At 45.1% G+C, this 18994-nt stretch overlaps 1 protein-coding gene across 1 annotated transcript in view; it reads left to right on the top strand.

Annotated features, from left to right (window-relative positions):
* Positions 1-18994, top strand: part of LOC109901859 (E3 ubiquitin-protein ligase znrf2) — a 95742-nt gene that overhangs the window by 72856 nt on the left and 3892 nt on the right. Inside the window, exons 3-4 of the mRNA XM_031787047.1 lie at positions 16955-17060; positions 18892-18974. Coding sequence (XP_031642907.1) covers positions 16955-17060; positions 18892-18949 — 164 coding nt within the window. The 3' untranslated portion in view covers positions 18950-18974. The remainder of the gene's footprint in view (positions 1-16954; positions 17061-18891; positions 18975-18994) is intronic.

The raw sequence follows: 18994 nt of genomic DNA, 5'->3' as shown, positions 1-18994 counted from the left end.
GGAGCACAGAGTAGCACACACCACACAACACACACACACACACACACATCACCACACACCACACATCACAACACACACCACCCCCCCCCCCCCGCACAAACACACACACACACACACACACACACACACACACACACACAACACACACACACACACACACACACACACACACACACACACTTAGTGGGAGAGACGTGCTAGACTGTCCTGTTCCTGAGACACTCTGATTGGACCAGGAAACAGGAAGAAGCAGTAGGACTGAGCAACCAATGAAAGTGAGGGAGGGGACTCTCCCTCCACAGTCCAGGCACTCAAACTGGACACTCCAGATACTGCATCTACTGTCCAGCCCCCTCACTGTCTGTGTGTTACTGTATCATAGTCCTGTGTTGTGTGACACTGTACTAACGACTCAGGGAGAAGACAGCACAAAACACACTCACATAGAGACACACAGTACAGTAGCCTGTCAGATGTACTGCTACAGAGGGGTGTTGGTGGTGAACTCTGAAACCACTGCAGTACTGCTCTTAGTGCTGGAGACTGGTGTTGTGACTGTCTGTCTGTCTGAGGAGAATGTCTGGGCTTTTATTAGGGGGGCAGGGGGACATGTCGTGTGTGTGTCTACCTAAGATGGAAAGGCAGGTGTGGCCTAGCTAGTATTAGTATATTAGGGAATAGTGTGTTTATTTTATTTATTTATTTCACCTTTATTTCACCAGGTAGACAAGTTGAGAACAAGTTCTCATTTACAATTGCGACCTGACCAAATAAAGCAAAGCAGTTCGACAGATACAACGACACAGAGTTACACATGGAGTAAAACAAACATACAGTCAATAATACATTATAAACAAGTCTATATACCATGTGAGCAAATGAGGTGAGATAAGGGAGGTAAAGGCAAAAAAAAAGCCCATGGTGGCAAAGTAAATACAATATAGCAAGTAAAACACTGGAATGGTAGATTTGCAGTGGGGTGCAAAGGAGCAAAAATAAATAAATAAAATAAATACAGTAGGGAAAGAGGTAGTTGTTTGGGCTAAATTATAGGTGGGCTATGTACAGGTGCAGTAATCTGTGAGCTGCTCTGACAGTTGGTGCTTAAAGCTAGTGAGTGAGATAAGTGTTTCCAGTTTCAGAGATTTTTGTAGTTCGTTCCAGTCATTGGCAGCAGAGAACTGGAAGGAGAGGCGGCCAAAGAAATAATTGATTTTGGGGGTGACCAGAGAGATATACCTGCTGGAGCGCGTGCTACAGGTGGGTGATGCTATGGTGACCAGCGAGCTGAGATAAGGGGGAACTTTACCTAGCAGGGTCTTGTAGATGACATGGAGCCAGTGGGTTTGGCGACGAGTATGAAGCGAGGGCCAGCCAACGAGAGCGTATAGGTCGCAATGGTGGGTATTATATGGGGCTTTGGTGACAAAATGGATTGCACTGTGATAGACTGCATCCAATTTGTTGAGTAGGGTATTGGAGGCTATTTTGTAAATGACATCGCCGAAAGTCGAGGATTGGTAGGATGGTCAGTTTTACAAGGGTATGTTTGGCAGGATGAGTGAAGGATGCTTTGTTGCGAAATAGGAAGCCAATTCTAGATTTAACTTTGGATTGGAGATGTTTGATGTGGGTCTGGAAGGAGAGTTTACAGTCTAACCAGACACCTAGGTATTTGTAGTTGTTCACGTATTCTAAGTCAGAGCCGTCCAGAGTAGTGATGTTGGACAGACGGGCAGGTGCAGGCAGCGATCGGTTGAAGAGCATGCATTTAGTTTTACTTGTATTTAAGAGCAATTGTAGGCCACAGAAGGAGAGTTGTATGGCATTGAAGCTTGCCTGGAGGGTTGTTAACACCGTGTCCAAAGAAGGGCCAGAAGTATACAGAATGGTGTAGTCTGCGTAGAGGTGGATCAGAGACTCACCAGCAGCAAGAGCGACATCATTGATGTATACAGAGAAGAGAGTCGGTCCAAGAATTGAACCCTGTGGCACCCCCATAGAGACTGTCAGAGGTCAGGACAGCAGACCCTCCGATTTGACACACTGAACTCTATCAGAGAAGTAGTTGGTGAACCAGGCGAGGCAAGGCTGTCGAGTCTGCCGATGAGGATGTGGTGATTGACAGAGTCTAAAGCCTTGGCCAGATCAATGAATACGGCTGCACAGTAATGTTTCTTATCGATGGCGGTTAAGATATCGTTTAGGACCTTGAGCGTGGCTGAGGTGCACCCATGACCAGCTCTGAAACCAGATTGCATAGCAGAGAAGGTATGGTGAGATTTGAAATGGTCGGTAATCTGTTTGTTGACTTGGCTTTCGAAGACCTTAGAAAGGCAGGGTAGGATAGATATAGGTCTGTAGCAGTTTTGGTCAAGAGTGTCCCCCCCTTTGAAGAGGTGGATGACCGCAGCTGCTTTCCAATCTTTGGGAATCTCAGACCACACGAAAGAGAGGTTGAACAGGCTAGTAATAGGGGGTGGCAACAATTTCGGCAGATCATTTTAGAAAGAAAGGGTCCAGATTGTCTAGCACGGCTGATTTGTAGGGGTCCAGATTTTGCAGCTCTTTCAGAACATCAGCTGACTGGACTTAGGAGAAGGAGACATGGGGAAGGCTTGGGCGAGTTGCTGTGGGGGGTGCAGTGCTGTTGACCGGGGGTAGGGGTAGCCAGGTGGAAAGCATGGCCAGCTGTAGAAAAATGCTTATTGAAATTCTCAATTATAGTGGATTTATCAGTGGTGACAGTGTTTCCTATCTTCAGTGCAGTGGGCAGCTGGGAGGAGGTGTTCTTATTCTCCATGAACTTTACAGTGTCCCAGAACTTTTTTGAGTTAGTGTTGCAGGAAGCAAATTTCTGCTTGAAAAAGCTAGCCTTGGCTTTTCTAACTGCCTGTGTATAATGGTTTCTAGCTTCCCTGAACAGCTGCATATCACGGGGGCTGTTCGATGCTAATGCAGAATGCCATAGGATGTTTTTGTGCTGGTTAAGGGCAGTCAAGTCTGGGGAGAACCAAGGGCTATATCTGTTCCTGGTTCTACATTTCTTGAATGGGGCATGCTTATTTAAGATGGTTAGGAAGGCATTTAAAAAAATAACCAGGCATCCTCTGCTGACGGGATGAGATCAATATCCTTCCAGGATACCCCGACCAGGTCGATTAGAAAGGCCTGCTCGCTGAAGTGTTTCAGGGTGCGTTTGACAGTGATGAGTGGAGATCGTTTGACAGCTGACCGATTACGGATGCAGGCAATGAGGCAGTGATCGCTGAGATCTTGGTTGAAGACAGCAGAGGTGTATATAGAGGGCAAGTTGGTTAGGATGATATCTATGAGGGTGCCCGTGTTTAAGGCTTTGGGGAGGTACCTGGTAGGTTCATTGATAATTTGTGTGAGATTGAAGGCATCAAGCTTAGATTGTAGGGTGGCTGGGGTGTTAAGCATGTTCCAGTTTAGGTCGCCTAGCAGCATGAGCTCTGAAGATAGATGGGGGGCAATCAGTTCACATATGGTGTCCAGAGCACAGCTGGGGGCAGAGGGTGGTATATAGCAGGTGGCAACGGTGAGAAACTTGTTTTTAGAGAGGTGGATTTTAAAAAGTAGAAGTTCAAATTGTTTGGGTACAGACCTGGATAGTAGGACAGAACTCTGCAGGCTATCTTTGCAGTAGATTGCAACACCACCCCCTTTGGCAGTTCTATCTTGTCTGAAAATGTTGTAGTTTGGGATGAAATTTTCAGAATTTTTGGTGGTCTTCCTAAGCCAGGATTCAGACACAGCTAGAACAGCCGGGTTGGCAGAGTGTGCTAAAGCAGTGAATAAAACAAACTTAGGGAGGAGGCTTCTAATGTTAACATGCATGAAACCAAGGCTATTACGGTTACAGAAGTCATCAAAAGAGAGTGCCTGGGGAATAGGAGTGGAGCTAGGCAATGCAGGGCCTGGATTCACCTCTACATTGCCAGAGGAACAGAGGAGGAGTAGGATGAGGGTATGGCTAAAAGCAAGAAGAATTGGTCGTCTAGAACAGAGAGTAAAAGGAGGTTTCTTGGGGCAATAAAATAGCTTCAAGGTATAATGTACAGACAGGTATGGTAGGATGTGAATACAGTGGAGGTAAACCTAGGTATTGAGTGATGATGAGAGAGATATTGTCTCTAGAAACATCATTGAAACCAGGAGATGTCATCGCATGTGTGGGTGGTGGATCTAATAGGTTGGATAAGGTATAGTGAGCAGGACTAGAGGCTCTACAGTGAAATAAGCCAATAAACACTAACCAGAACAGCAATGGACAAGGCATATTGACATTAAAGAGAGGCATGCTTAGTCGAGTGATCAAAAGGCTCCAGTGAGTAGTGAGGTTGGTTGGGGTCACGGCGATTCAGACAGCTAGCCGGGCCATCGGTATCAAGCTAGCATAGGATGGAAGTCTGTTTTTAGCCACCTTGTGCGTTTCCGTCGGTAGGATTAGTGGTGTTCCGTGTGGTAGAGGGGATCAATCCAATTCGCAAAAAAAAACAATAGATATAGTTATAGAGGCCAAAGAAAAAATAATAATAATAAAATAAACAAATTGTCCGATAGGTCTATTCAGATAGCAGCCGATAAGACAGCTAACGATTAGCGGACCGCAGATGGGCGTTCAGGTAACGTTGCGACGGAGGAGCCAGCCGGATAACTCCTTCGGGTAGATAACGTCGGCAGTCCAGTTGTGAAGGGGCCCGGTGGGGCTCCGCGTTGGCAGTAAAACGGGTCCGGATAGGTGATTGTAGCCCAGGAGTGACTGATGGAACTCTTCAGCTGACTAGCTCCAGAATAAGTGATGTTTGCTCCGGAATCGACGTAAGCCGATAGTCACACGGATAGCAGCTAGCTAGGAGTAAACATGCGAGATCCAGGTATAAATGTCCAGAGTTTGCGGTTGAAATCCAGGGACATGGAGAGAAAAATAGGTCCGGTATGTTTCCTGTCCGAGCCGCGCCGTACAAAACTGGCGATAGATTTTCGAGCTAAAGGATAGCTGATGACCACAAACCGTGGTTAGCTGAATACTAACGATTAGCCAGTAAAGAAGCTAACTAGCTTCTGATTAGCTTCAGGCTAGCTTGTGGCTAGCTTCTGGATTAGCTTCTGGCTAGCTTCTGGCTAGCTTCTGTCTAGCTTCTGGTTAGCTTCTGGCTAGCTTCTGGTTAGCTTCTGGCTAGCTTCTGGTTAGCTTCTATGGAGGATTACAGATTTGAGGTAAATAATACTTTCTTTTAAAAAATATATAAATTAGTGTGGCGGTTGCAGGAGAGTGTTTTGAAGATGAGTTTATGGAATAAAAAATAAATAAAAAATAATAGGTATGTGAAGAAAGTTGTAAATATATATATATATATATATATATATATATATATATATATATATATATATATATATATATATATATATATATATATATATATATATATATATATGGGACACGACAAGACGAGGACAAAAGACGTCTGACTGCTATGCCATCTTGGTGAGAGTGATGTAAGTGTAAGTGTACTGTAGTAGTGTACTGGGAGACAGTGCTAGGACAGGGAAACTAGTGAGCACAGAATTGTTAGACGCCTTCTCAGCAGGGGATTTCTATCGTCATGGAAATGCACACACATCAGCAAAGATCAAAACACAGGTTCTCACACCCTTTAGTAACTTTGTTTTTCCACCATGTCCCAGCCAAGAATAACAGAGAGAAACAGGAGTGGTGGGAGGTGTCAATCATGTTACAATATTACCATAAATCAAACAGTGAAACCCTATTCTAACATGGAACAAACCGTAGAACATGTGGCCTATCTATCTCTATCTGTCAGACCAACAGACTCTCTGACCACCGCCAGGAGAGGTCTGTCTCCAGCCTCCACACTCCACACTCCAGCCTCCACACTCCAGCCTCCACACTCCAGCCTCCACACTTCACACTCCACACTCCAGCCTCCACACTCCAGCCTCCACACTCCAGCCTCCACACTCCACACTCCAGCCTCCACACTCCAGCCCTGTGGTTCTTTGCAGGCTGTGACTAGGGCTGTTTGCAGGCTGTGACTAGGGCTGTTTACAGGCTGTGACTAGGGCTGTTTACAGGCTGTGACTAGGGCTGTTACAGGCTGTGACTAGGGCTGTTTACAGGCTGTGACTAGGGCTGTTTACAGCTGTGACTAGGGCTGTTTGCAGGCTGTGACTAGGGCTGTTTACAGGCTGTGACTAGGGCTGTTTACAGGCTGTGACTAGGGCTGTTTGCAGGCTGTGACTAGGGCTGTTTACAGGCTGTGACTAGGGCTGTTTACAGGCTGTGACTAGGGCTGTTTACAGGCTGTGACTAGGGCTGTTTACAGGCTGTGACTAGGGCTGTTTACAGGCTGTGACTAGGGCTGTTTACAGGCTGTGACTAGGGCTGTTTACAGGCTTTGACTAGGCTGTGGAGGGGAGAGTGCAGCTGATTTTGGCCTGGTTGATTAAATGGGCAGTCTGGCTCTTTCTCTGTTTCTCTCTCTCTCCACCCCCCCCCCCCCCTCTCGTTCTCTCTCTCCACCCCCCCCTCTCGTTTTCTCTCTCTCTCCTCTCTTTCCCTCTCTGGGTATGCCTGCCTGCGCCTGCCTGCCTGCTGCCCTGCATGTTAAAGCTGCTCCTCTTGGCTCAGTGTCAGAGCAGGGTTCTCTGCTGGGACTCTCCACATTCCAACTTACTGCCAACTTCCTTTTCAGCAAAAACACCACAGAACAGCCCGAAAAGCAGGGACTAATCGATACCTGTCCACACTGACTAATCATCATGGCTTTATCTCCCTGTCCTTCTGTAATTAGCCTATGGGGGCTTCCTGCCCAGCCCGTGCCACACAGAGAGGACTTCAGTGTGTGTGTGTATGCGTGGCGCTCCAGGTCTAAAAGGAGTCCTTGTGGCTTTAGAGTTACCCAGGATCTGTGCTGTTGGATCAGACTCAGGGCTCAGTGGTGTGTTGTGTTCACTGTTTAGAATGAGAGGAGGCTCAACATTGATCCTGTGATATCGTCTATATTCATCTTTAGCCATGGTTTAGTGCTCTCTGTTGTGTATGAGCTGGACAGAGAAAGCAGACAGGGAATGTATTATACTAGATAGGATTCGTTATCTAGCCTAATACAGTCACGTTGGTCTAAATCATGTTTTTGAGAGAAGTAGAATACATTCTGAACACTATTGATGATGCTTTTTTTTATCTTGGTGGTGTTCATCTGTCGGCTACATTAGAGTGCATTCAGGTTAATAATACACTGTATTAATATGCCATTCCTTCTCTTGGTCAGCGCTCATGGTTTCAATTAGGCCTAGTCCCAAATGGGCCCTGGTCAAAAGTAATGGAATAGGCTGCCATTTGGGGCGGACACTTAGTGTCACGTTTCCTTCCACCCGTTTCTAGCTAGAGAGACAGTTTTTCCAGTTTTTCTAGCTAGAGAGACAGTTTTTCCAGAGATTGTTTTGCTAATCATCCGTTCTGTGTCTGTCTGGTATATAGACGACCCATGACACACGCTAACGTCACCGACCCCATTACCACAGTAACATGGTCCTCCATCACGACACAGGCCTCTGACCTGTCGTTAGACTCAAAGATGGTGAATCAGCTGTGCATGTTAACGAGGCTGTGTGTGTTAGTGTGCGCATGCACGCGTGCGTGCGTGTGTGTGTGTGTGTGTGTGTGTGTGCGTGTGTGCGTGCGTGCATGCGTGTCTAATGAGGTGATTGAAATTAGTGTGTTGAGGGAGATGCTAATGATGTCTTTATGAGGCCTGTGTAGTTTAATGTTGATCAAGCCTGTTCTCTGGGTCCCTAACTGTCCCTGTCTGTGTGTCCTGAGACTATGACTAGCTGAGCTCAGTCCAGACAACACACACTAACAGAGGTTAGAAGCTGTAATCTTTCACTTTTAGCACACACTCACACATGCATGTACACACGTGTGTATAAACTCTATCTCTCTCTCTCTCTCTCTCTCTCTCTCTCTCTCTCTCTCTCTCTCTCTCTCACACACACACACACACTCACACACCCTTACACCAAACACACTCACTCGTAAATACACACACACACTACATCCTGAAGGTGTTTAATCAGCATGTCCATGTGCTTCTGAGCTGTTTGCTTTGTGCACCTCAAGGACAGTCTCTAAAAGCCTCCTCGCTTCCTCCTCCCTCCCCATCCTCCTCCTCCCCACCTCCTCCTCCTCCCCACCTCCTCCTCCTCCCCCACCTTCTCCTTCCCCCATTTCCCCCCTCCCCCAACCTCTACCTCATCCCTCCTCCTCCCCATCCTCTCATACCATCCCCATTGCCATCAATTGAATTTAAACACATGACATTGCCACAATGTCTCCTCTTTGTTTAAGCAAACAAGTATAGCCTGTAAAACTAGAATGGCCTAGAATAGTGTGTGTAATGAAGTGATTGGCCAGTGGACTGTGTTGAGGGAGATGCTAATGATGTCTTTATGAGGCCTGTGTAGTCTAATGTTGATCAAGCCTGTTCTCTGGGTCCCTGACTGTCCCTGTCTGTGTGTCCTGAGACTATGACTAGCTGAGCTCAGTCCAGACAGAGGCTATAATCTTTTACTTTTGTCACGCACCCACCCACCAACGCCACCCACCATCGTTCAGTCAGACTGCTCTATCAAATCATTTATTTTTATTTTTTTATTTTTAACCTTTATTTAACTAGGCAAGTCAGTTAAGAACAAATTCTTATTTTTAATGACGGCCTAGGAACAGTGGGTTAACTGCCTGTTCAGGGGCAGAACGACAGATTTGTACCTTGTCAACTCGGGGATTCGAACTTGCAACCTTTCGGTTACTAGTCCAACACTCTAACCACTAGGCTACCCTGCCGCCCCCTATCAAATCATTGACTTAATTATAACATAATAACACACAGAAATACGAGCCTTCGGTCATTAATATGGTCGAATCCGGAAACTATCATTTCGAAAACAAAACGTTTATTCTTTCAATACGGAACCATTCCGTATTTTATCTAACGGGTGGCATCCCTAAGTCTAAATATTCCTGTTACATTGCACAACCTTCAATGTTATGTCATAATTACGTAAATTCTGGCAAATTAGTTCGCAACAAGCCAAACTGTTGGATACACCCTGACTCTGCGTGCAATGAACGCAAGAAAAGTGACACAATTTTACCTGGTTATTATTTGTACTAATGTAATTGTCATTATTACAAATAAATGAATAAATCAAATCGGCCGATTAATCGGTATCGGCGTTGAAAAATCGTAATCGGTCGACCTCTAATTGAGACACATTGAAATGGGCTCCTTCTGTATTGTGCCTGTCGTGGGCTGTGTGCAGAAATTCTGTGTGTGTGTGTGTGTGTGTGTGTGTGTGTGTGTGTGTGTGTGTGTGTGTGTGTGTGTGTGTGAGAGAGAGAGAGAGAGAGGCACTCTGTTATCATAAAAGGGAGAAGGACAGATAGAGGAGGAAACAGGTGGAGGAAAGAGGGCTTACCCTGCACACTCCCCCCTCCCACCTTCCTTTATTGAGGGAACCAGCCGAGGAAGGGAGCAGGGGAAGTCTTGACCTGGGTTGGGTCGGAGTGGAAAGTGTCAGAGGTCATGTTGAGATATTGTCTGATACCCTGCTGGTGCTTTGGTCTGATCACTCCCTGATCCTGCACTGGCTACTCTGTTTCAAATCAAATGTTATTTGTCACATGCTTTGTAAACAACAGGTGAGACTAACAGTGAAATACTTAGTTACTGGCCCTTCCCTGCAATGCAGAGAGAAAAGAAGAAATAATAGAAAAATAATAACACAAGGAATAAATGCACAATGAGTAACGATAACGTGGCTGTATACACGGGTACCAGTACCAACGTGTTGTCACAGTCTCACGTCAGAGTTAGACATTCATCCATGTTTCTCAGATGTCAAATTTCAAAGATGTTCCAAATGTCAAATTGGTGTTTGGTTACTTCTCTGTATCATTCCAAGTTTAAGTTTAGGCATTAACTCTGAATTCTTAAGGTTAGGCATTAACTCTAAATGGTTAAGGTTAGGCATTAACTCTGAAGGGTTAAGGTGAGGGTTAACTTTTGGAACCATAGGCAGATGCTTACACCTATCCGCCATCCCCGTCCACAACGCCCTAGCAAAACTGAAACCTACTTGAAAGTAACAGCCTCACTGTTGCCCCTAGTAGCCGGTTTCCATGTCATCTCTCAATGTCCTCAGACAAGGGTGACCTGCCTGACCAGTACAGAGTGGATGTGCAGGGGTGAAAGGTAAATGTGTACATATAGGTAGGGATGAAGTGACTAGGCAACAGGATGGATAATAAACAGAAACACGTATGTGATGAGTCAAAGGAGATACTGCAAAAATGGTCAATCAGATAGTTCGGGTAGCTATTGGTTAACGATTTAGCTAACAATATATGGCTTGGGGATATAAGCTGTTCAGGGTCCTGGTGGTTCCAGACTTGGCGCATCAGTACTGCTTGCCGTGCGTTAGCAGAGAGAACAGTCTATGACTTGGGTGGCTGGTGTCTTTGACAGTTTTTAGGGCCTTTCTCTGACACCGCCTTGTATAGTGGTCCTGGAAGGCAGGGAGCTCGGCCCCTGTGATGTACTGGGCCGTACGCACTCCACCTTGCGCTCAGATGCCAAGCAGTTACTATACCAAGCGGTGATGCAGCCAGACAAGATGCTCTCAATGGTACAGCTGTAGAACTTTTGGAGGATCTCAAAGGGCTTTGTACTGTTCAACGCTACTACAGTGGATACAATATAAACAAACGTTATGCGTTATCTCGCTAGATTCTGCCTTCAAATCCCGTCTCAAATTCCTTTTCAGTTACCTTCTGGCAAAAATGCTACCAACAAAGGTAGGTGCCTTTTTAAGCCAATAGGTTGCAGGCAGCTGCCTTTGGACTGGGACACAACCATGCTATATGCTGTTGCTGCATATATGATATACAAATAACTGCCAAAATAATGGCCTGCCTAGCATTTTATACATGACCCAAAGCATGATGGGATGTTAATTAACTCAGGAACCACACCTGTGTGGAAGCACCTGCTTTCAATATACTTTGTATCCCTCATTTACTCACGTGTTTCCATTATTTAGGCAGTTAACTATACACACAATGTGTATATGCAGTTATGTGTGTGTGTGTGTGGTACATGGTGTTGTCCCTCCCTCTATCTGTCAAGGTCACTGAGAGGATGTCATAAATCCAGTCTAAAGCACTGACCATTCCAGTCTCAGCTCTGAGCAGCCTGCTGCCTGCAGCCCAACACATACCCACCACTCCAATGTCATGTACACCAGAAACACTGCTGCTTAGCTCTGTTTACCATGCACGTACACACACACACACACACACACACACACACACACACACACAAACACACACACACACACACACACACACACACACACACACACACACACGCAGCCCAGGTCTATTCCTGTAGCAGTGGAAACAGAGTCCAGGCTAAGCTGAACACATACACACCACAGCAGCTGCCCTGTCACTGATCTCCTATTGGATAGAGTCTAGAACCCAACTGTTAGCAGCTCCAGCAGGCTTAAAGGTTACATCACACTCAGCTCTTGTCATGCCTGATGGCACCGATAAAGCACACACACACTGACAGTCACTAATGGTCAGCTATGGATTTAGGTTCAACTCCATTTAAGAGCCAATGCCACCTCACATGCGCTCATATCAATGTACCTGTAACTCTAACTATAGTGAAATGAAAACAATTTGATCACCTCAGAATCAGATCAGAGAGAACACTGTATTGTTAAATAAGAGATCAATCATATCAATATTTTATTGGGCACATACACGTGTATACCAGATGTTATTGCGGGTGTAGCAAAATGCTTGCGTTTCTAGCTCCGACAGTGCAGTAATATCTAACAAGTGATATCTAACAGTTTCACAACATATACCCAATACACACAATCTAAGTAAAGGAATGAATTTAAGAATATGTAAATATATGGATGAGCAATGTCAGAGCGGCATAGACTAAGATCATGAAGAACTGTAGCATCTGGTTGGATCACACCCTATTCAGATCATGAAGAACTGTAGCATCTGGTTGGATCACACCCTATTCAGATCATGAAGAACTGTAGCATCTGGTTGGATCACACCCTATTCAGATCATGAAGAACTGTAGCTTCTGGTTGGATCACACCCTATTCAGATCATGAAGAACTGTAGCTTCTGGTTGGATCACACCCTATTCAGATCATGAAGAACTGTAGCTTCTGGTTGGATCACACCCTATTCAGATCATGAAGAACTGTAGCTTCTGGTTGGATCACACCCTATTCAGATCATGAAGAACTGTAGCATCTGGTTGGATCACACCCTATTCAGATCATGAAGAAACTGTAGCTTCTGGTTGGATCACACCCTATTCAGATCATGAAGTACTGTTATCTTCTGGTTGGATCACACCCTATTCAGATCATGAAGAACTGTAGCTTCTGGTTGGATCACACCCTATTCAGATCATGAAGAACTGTAGCTTCTGGTTACATTACACCCTATTCCCTCTTTAGTGCACTACTTTTGACAAGGGCCCGTTTACTGTGGAGTGAGCACTATTTTGGGTTTATACTGTACATACTGCACTGCACATACTCTTGCATGCACATATACTCTCACTCTCTCTCTCTCTCTCTCTCTCTCTCTCTCTCTCTCTCTCTCTCTCTCTCTCTCTCTCTCTCTCTCTCATATACCCACCACACATCCACACACTGTCTATCAGGTACCTGCTGTTCCCCTGGTAATGCTTATACATTAATTGTCTCCAGGAGATAATAAATATAAAGTGCTGATGTCATCATGCCTCGTTCTATCGCTCTCTTTTGCTCCCTCGCTCCGCCATGCTGTTTGTCATCATAATTTTTCCACTCTCCTAATATTTGATGTTTGTCATGTCTCCTTTGTCCTCTACTCTCTGTCTTTCTAAATCTCCTGCTCCTCTCTCTCTCACTCCCCTTCTCCCTCTCCCTTTCCCTCTCCCCCTCTCTCCCCTTCTCCCTCTCCCTTTCCCTCTCTCCCTCCCTCTCTCCCTCCCTCTCTCTCTCTCTCTCTCTCTCTCTCTCTCTCTCTCTCTCTCTCTCTCTCTCTCTCTCTCCCCTTCTCCCTCTCCCTTACTCTCTCTCTCTCTCATATATTCTTAGTATTGATGGTGTGCACTCAAATCAAATCAAATGTTTTTTTCACATTTGCCAAATACAATAGGTGTAGATCTTACAGTGAAATGCTTACTTACAAGCTCTTAACCAACAATGCAGTTTTAAGAGAAATACCCCCCCAAAATAAAAAAATTAAAGTAACAGGGTACAGGGAGTACCGGTACAGAGTTAATGTGTTAGTCGAGGTAATCAAGGTAATTGAGGTAAACTGTACATGTAGGTTGAGCTATTAAAGTGACTATGCATGCATAATAACAGAGAGTAGCAGCAGCATAAAAGAAGGAGGGGGCAATACAAATAGTCTGGGTAGTTTAGTTCGTCTGGTAGGCTTGTGTCACTGGGCAGCTCTCCGCTGTGCTTCCCTATGTAGTCTGTAATAGTTTGCAAGCCCTGACACATCTGACGAACGTTGAAGCCGGTGTAGTACGATTCGATCTTGGTCCTGTATTGACACTTTGCCTGATTGATGGTTCGTCGGAGGGCATAACGGTATTTCTCATAAGCTTCCGGGTTAGAGTCCCGCTCCTTGAAAGTGGCAGCTCTAGCCTTTAGCTCAGTGCGGATGTTGCCTGTAATCCATGGCTTCTGTTTAGAGTATGTACGCACAGTCACTGTGGGGATGACATCATCAATGCACTTGATTAAACCAGTGACTGATGTGGTGTACTCCTCAATGCATTCGGAAGAATCCAGAAACATATTCCAGTCTGTAGCAAAACAGTCCTGTAGTTTATCATCTGCTTCATCTGACCACTTTTTTATTGGCCGAGTCACTGGTGCTTCCTGCTTTTATTTTTGATTGTAAGCAGGAATCAGGAGGATAGAATTATGGTTTTTGCCAAATGGAGGGCGTTGGATAGCTTTGTACGTATCTCTGTGTGTGAAGACTCTCTCAGAAGAGGACTGGCCACCCCACATAGCCTGGTTCCTCTCTAGGTTTCTTCCTAGGTTTTGGCCTTTCTAGTGAGTTTTTCCTAGCCACCGCGCTTCTACACCTGCATTGCTTGCTGTTTGGGGTTTTAGGCTGGGTTTCTGTACAGCACTTTGAGATATCAGCTGATGTACGAAGGGCTATATAAATAAATTTGATTTGATTTGATTTGTTCTTCTCAAACTGTCTGCAATTAAGTTAGAATTGACAATTTAACAAGGAAACTAACACTGTGGGATAGAAGGGGTCCGATATCTCCAATACATCATTCTTAAAGCTTTTGAATTGGACTATAATTAAATAATATTGAACTCTAATTAAATAATAATGACAATTTTCTTGAAATTGCATCATATTCCAACTGAAGACACCTCCTGCAATGTGTGGGTTTGGGTGTGGGTGTGTGTACGTGTGTGTACGTATGTATTTGTGTACGTGTGTGTACGTATGTATTTGTGTACGTGTGTGTACGTATGTATTTGTGTACGTGTGTGTACGTATGTATTTGTGTACGTGTGTGCGTGTACGTGCAAGGTCACCAACATCAAACTCAAGTGGTAGTAGATTATTTATAGAGGAATGATCTCTCTCTCCCACTCTCTCGCTCTCTCTCGCTCCCTCCCTCCCTGTCTCTCTCTCTCTCCCTCTCTTTCTCTCTCATTTCAACTCAAAGGGCTTTATTGGCATAGGAAACATATGTTTACATAGCCAAACAAGTTAAATAGATCATTAACAAAGGTAACATACACAATCAAAATGTACTGTAAACATGACAGTCACAAAAGAGGAATAGAGACATTTCAAATGTCATATTATGGCTATGTACAGTGTTACAACAATAAACATAGCCACCTCCATCTCTCTCCCTCCCTCCCTCTCTCTCTCTCTCTCTCTCTCTCTCTCTCTCTCTCTCTCTCTCTCTCTCTCTCTCTCTCTCTCTCTCTCTCTCTCTCTCTCTCTCTCTCTCTCTCTCTCTCTCTCTCTCCCTCCCTCTCTTTCTCCCTCCCTCCCTCTCTTTCTCCCTCCCTCCCTCTCTTTCTCCCTCCCTCCCTCTCTTCTCCTCCCTCCCTCTCTCCCTCCTCTCTTTCTCCCTCCCTCCCTCCCTCTCTTTCTCCCTCCCTCCCTCCCTCCCTCTCTCCCTCCCTCCCTCCCTCCCTCCCTCTCTTTCTCTCTCCCTCTCTGCCTGCTGTCCTGCTCTCTGTTTAACACACACATAGTGTGTTGTTACATTACAGGAACAGTAGCCTGGTGTTTTAATGAGGCCATAACCCTCCGGTGTGTGTGTGCATTTACATGTGTGCGTGTCCTTTTTCTGAGTCCCTTGCCCCCAATCTGTGTTTCCTGTAGCTGTCAGCTGAGCCAGTAACATGTGTTTCTATAACACATCAGATAAAAATAACCAACAATTGAGAGAGAGAGAGAGAGAGAGAGTTCTCCTTTGACTGGACCCATACATACCCCTGTCCTGCCCAGTCCTGGGTTAACCTTCACAGTGGAAGCAAGTTTGTGCGTGTTGTTGTGTATGCAGGTGTGTGTTTGTGTGTATTTAAGTAGGTGTGTGCATGTACACACACTGCACACAATGAACTCTGCATGAGAGCAGTTTTCATTCTCACTTGCTTCCAAGTATGAGTAAATAATAAATTATTGAAGCAGGATTTGGTCTGAGGGCTGTAGATAACATGACATATACAACCACAGAACCAACTGTTGAAATAAAGATAGTGGTTGAGTTATGCAAATGATTAACCCAGGCAGACACAATGGAACAGGTATGCAAACACTTGTGTGAGTCCGACATGGCACCCTATTCCCTATATAGTACACTACTTTTGACCAGGTCTCCTGTTTAATAATGGTGCCATTTTGGACTCACCCTTGTGTTGTGTGAAGGCAGAAGTAAATTAATTATTTTAGGCTACAGTTATTGGGAGTTATTGGGAATGTCCCCTTTGCTCATTCTGAAATGGTCATCAACCACTAAAGGTTAACCTTGACTGACAATCCAATGATTTGGTTGTAGTTGTGCTAGACAGTGTAGTCTGACTCCAATGTAGCCTGAGTGCCAGGGTGAATTATTCCCTGAGTAGTAAAGTAGAGTAAATAGATGAATATAGAGAATAGATGGTTGTAATGCCATTCTGAGACCTCAGGAGGGATCCTATGACAGAGAAATGCTGTGTTGTCAGCATTTCGCTACACTCGCATTAACATCTGCTAACCATGTGTATGTGACCAATACAATCTGATTTGATTTGGAGCGATAACACTGTAGTAGTGGGATTCCTCCTATCAATTCCACACTATTGAGAGCTTGATGCAGAACAGCACTTGCTTTAAACTATGTGTGTTGTTGTTTGTAAGGAGGAAAGACCATATGCACCTCTCCACCTCCTCCTCCTCTCATCATGACATCACATGTCCCACTGCATTAGAGCCTGCTCCCAATGCCAGTTTGGTCCATATGGACCACTAGGGTTTAACCATGGATATAGAGCTCCCCCTTCAGGAATTGAAGTGTAAATGAAATCATTCTTAGCCAATCATGGCGGTATCATTTTGGTGTGTGTGTTTTGATCCTCATAGGTGTTCTCTCTATCTTTCTCTCTCTCTCCAGCCACGCTCCAGCCCTGTGGTTCTTTGCAGGCTGTGAGTAGGGCTGTTTGCAGGCTTTGACAAGGCTGTGGAGGAGGACAGTACAGCTGGTTTTGGCCTTGTTGATTAAATGGGCAGTCTGGCTCTCACTCACTCACTCTCTCTCTCTCCCTCCAGAGGACGTCCTGAGTAAGGATGCAGGGGAATGTGCAATCTGTCTTGAGGAGCTGGTACAGGGGGACACCATTGCTCGCCTGCCCTGTCTCTGCATATACCACAAAGGGTAAGTCCCCCTCTCTCTCTCCCCTTCTTTCTGTATACCTCTCTCTTTCTCTCCCCCTCTCTATATCACTACATGTTTCTGTACAACCTATGATGAGGGATCTCTCCTGTTTTCCTCAACCGGTATGTGAATGCATCATCATTCCTGCTCTCTCGCTCTGTCTCCCTCCCCCATTCCTTCTTTTGTTCTATATACAGTTCATTCGGAAAGTATTCAGACCTTTGGCTTTTTCCACTTTTTTTTTTACGTTACAGCCTTATTCTAAAATGGATGAAATTTTTTTTTTTTCCCTCATCAATCTACCAGCAATACCCGTTAATGACAAAGCATAAACAGGTTTTTAGATTTTTTTTTGCCAATTTATTAAAATGATAAAACTGAAATATCACATTTACATAAGTATTCAGACCATTTACTCAGTACTTTGTTGAACCACCTTTGGCAGTGATTACGTCCTCGAGTCTTCTTGGGTATGACGCTACAAGCTCGGCACACCTGTATTTGGGGAGTTTCTCCCATTCTACTCTGCAGATCCTCTCAAGCTCTGTCAGGTTGGATGGGGAGCGTCACTGCACAGCTATTTTCAGGTCTCTCCAGAGATGTTCGATCAGGTTCATGTCCGGGCTCTGGCTGAGAAACTCAAGGACATTCAGAGACTTGTCCCGAAGCCACTCCTGCGTTGTCTTGGCTGTGTGCTTAGTGTCATTGTCCTCTTGGAAGGTGAACCTTTGCCCCAGTCTGAGGTCCTGAGCGCTCTGGAGGAGGTTATCATCAAGGGTCTCTCTGTTCTTTGCTTCGCTCATCTTTCCCTCGATCCTGACTAGTCTCCCAGGCCCTGTCGCTGAAAAACATTCCCACAGCATGACGCATCCACCACCATGCTTCCCCATAGGAGTGGTGCCAGGTTTCCTCCAGGCATTCAGGCCAAAGAGTTCAACCTTGGTTTCATCAGACCAGAGAATCTTGTTTTTCCGTGGTCTGAGAGTCCTTTAGATGCCTTATGGCAAACTCCAAGTGGGCTGTCATGTGCCTTTTACTGAGGAGTGGCTTCCGTCTGGCCACTCTACCATAAAGGCCTGATTGGTGGTGCTGCAGAGATGGTTGTCCTTCTGGAAGTTTCTCCCATCTCCACTCTGGAGCTCTGTCAGAGTGACCATCGGGTTCTTGGTCACCTCCCTGAACAAGGCCCTTCTCCCCCGATTGCTCAGTTTGGCCGGGCGGCTAGCTCTAGGAAGAGTCTTGGTGGTTCCAAACTTCTTCCATTTAAGAATGATGGAGGCCACTGTGTTCTTGGAGACCTTTGATGCAGCAGACCTTTTTTGGTACCCTTCCCCAGATCTGTGCCTCGACACAATCCTGTCTCGGAGCTCTACGGTCAATTCCTTCGACCTCATGGCTTGGTTTTTGCTCTGACATGCACTGTCAACTGTAGGACCTTGTATAGACAGGTGTGTGCTTTTCCAAATCATGTTGAATCAATTGAATTTACCACAGGTGGACTCCAATCAAATAGTAGAAACATCTCAAGGGTGGTCAATAGAAACAGGACGCACCTGAGCTTAATTTTGAGTCTCATAGCGAAGGGTGGGAATACTTATGTAAATAAGGTATTTCTGTTTTTATTTTTTATAAATTTGAAAAAATATATAAAAACCTGTTTCCGCTTTGTGTGTAGATCGATGAAGAAAACATTTATTTCATCCATTTTAGAATAAGGTTGTAACGTAACAAAATGCGGAAAAAGTCAAGGGGTCTGAATCATTTCCAAATGCACTGTATGTAGTATGTGCTATGTTCTTCCTGACTGTGTCTCCTGTTCTCTCTCTGTCAGCTGTATTGATGAGTGGTTTGAGGTGAACAGATCGTGTCCAGAACATCCCTCAGACTAAAGGGCCTCGCTACTTTTCTCCACAGGTAAAATCCACATTTACTGA

This window comes from Oncorhynchus kisutch, linkage group LG13, assembly GCF_002021735.2.
Source record: "Oncorhynchus kisutch isolate 150728-3 linkage group LG13, Okis_V2, whole genome shotgun sequence".
Classification (NCBI taxonomy): Eukaryota; Metazoa; Chordata; class Actinopteri; order Salmoniformes; family Salmonidae; genus Oncorhynchus; species Oncorhynchus kisutch.
This window is presented reverse-complemented; position numbering and strand designations above follow the sequence as displayed.